The sequence below is a fragment of the Pteropus vampyrus genome, unplaced genomic scaffold, assembly GCF_000151845.1.
Source record: "Pteropus vampyrus isolate Shadow unplaced genomic scaffold, Pvam_2.0 Scaffold46, whole genome shotgun sequence".
Classification (NCBI taxonomy): domain Eukaryota; kingdom Metazoa; phylum Chordata; class Mammalia; order Chiroptera; family Pteropodidae; genus Pteropus; species Pteropus vampyrus.
Genome location: NW_011888827.1, coordinates 1,951,676 through 1,953,289, shown reverse-complemented (window position 1 = coordinate 1,953,289; position 1,614 = coordinate 1,951,676). Strand labels below are relative to the sequence as shown.

Below are 1,614 nucleotides of genomic sequence, written 5' to 3'. Positions count from 1 at the left end.
GGCCTGGACCATGCCCAAAGCGGATACCCAATACACGTTTGTGGGCTCAGCCAGGCATTCTCAAACAACCTTCTAGAACGATGGGGCCTCTGTGTTTGCATTCTAAAGTCTGGAAATGGATGAAGCTGGAGCGTTAACCTGCTGGATAAGGCTCTGCCCTTCTGCTTCGAGATCAGGATTATAAAATGTTTCTCTGTGTGTTCTCTCTGAGCCAGGTCTGTCCACAACTACCTGAGTGGAGAACCCTTCCACAAGTATCTGGACAGCATGTATTTCGATCGCTTTCTCCAGTGGAAGTGGTTGGAAAGGTGAGCACTTCCCCGACACACCCCTCGCATGAGTGTGCCAGCGTGTGCGTGGGGGGTACAGGTTTCCACCCGAGAAGTCATATAAAAATGTCACCTCCATGGGCCCATGGTTCCAATTAAATTGAGCATCCTTCTCCTATTACTTAAGTTCTTGTGTATTCTTCTAGAAGTGCTCTGCGCTTGTTAAAGTGTTCTTACACACAGACACACAGACACACACACACTCAACAACTCATGTACACACACGGCATCCAGGCACCTTGTCCTTTTCTGGTTCGCTGTCCTTGGGAACCCTTCCTTCACGAGTGAACGAGGAGCTGCTGTGTTCTTTGAATGAGTCCTGTGTGCCTCATTTAACCCATCGATGGATGTGGAGGTTGCTCTCAATGTGGCGTGCAACCTTCCCTAAGCGATGAAAACCTTTGTATGTCCACCTCTACGCACTTTTGTAAGCACAGCTGTAGAAATTCCTAGCAGAGGAATTTCAGGGTCAAAGAGCACTGATTCGGGGTCAAAGCTGCCCTCCCGAGCGGCGGCCCCCAGCGTTCAGTCCTGTCTACGTCCCAGTGCGGGCTTCCTCTGAGCTTCATCAACACTCTCGTATGTTCCCGTCCGACACGTGAGCAGCACGTTCCCGTCTCGTTTATCCTTTCATCTCTAACAGTGGGTGAGACTGGGTGTCTTTCATGCTTTATTTGCTGCCTTGTTCTCTGTAAAGTGCTCTAACATGCCCGGCGGTGACCTGGCCAGGCAGATGCGGCCTCCGTGTGACTGATGAGGAGCGGAGACAGAGAGAGGACGTGGCTTGCCTCGTCACCCAGGAGGCCAGGCGTGTAGCCAAGGAGGACCGTGGCCCAGGACCCCTGGCCCAGTGCCCTGCCCACCATGACGTTTTCAGGGTTTGCAGGGAAGAGTGATGCCTGCTTTAAATCCAGCCTGGGGGATGAGGGCAGGAGCGCCCCCTTCCACAGACCCCGCTCCCTGTGCCCCAGAGCCCTGGCACCCGCCGCCATCTGGGCACGCTGTGTTTGGAGAGCAAGGAGCCTCCTGCTCCTGCGTGTGTGTCAACACCTTTGCTGGCTGAGTCCCCTACAGACACTCAGGAAGCTGCAGATCGTGAGCCCCTAGAAGCCCGTTCACGGCCCTTCCCTGCCCACTTCAGGAAGCCCAGAGTAAAACACCCTGCCCATCGGCCACCAGGGGACATGTCTCTCCACCCTGACTAATGGGGATGACAGAGCGAGCAGTGGGTGGCCTTCTCTGTTAACCCGCTGACTGCCACTGGCCACCTGGCACATGCACGTCA

General features: G+C 54.7%; 1 protein-coding gene across 3 annotated transcripts in view; it reads left to right on the top strand.

Moving 5' to 3' along the window:
• The window catches only part of GRK5 (G protein-coupled receptor kinase 5), a 197,861-nt gene that overhangs the window by 184,248 nt on the left and 11,999 nt on the right, over positions 1-1,614 (top strand). For all 3 annotated transcript variants that reach the window (XM_023530096.1, XM_023530095.1, XM_011359232.2), the window contains one exon: positions 216-308. In XM_023530096.1, the coding sequence (XP_023385864.1) occupies positions 216-308 (93 nt within the window). The remainder of the gene's footprint in view (positions 1-215; positions 309-1,614) is intronic.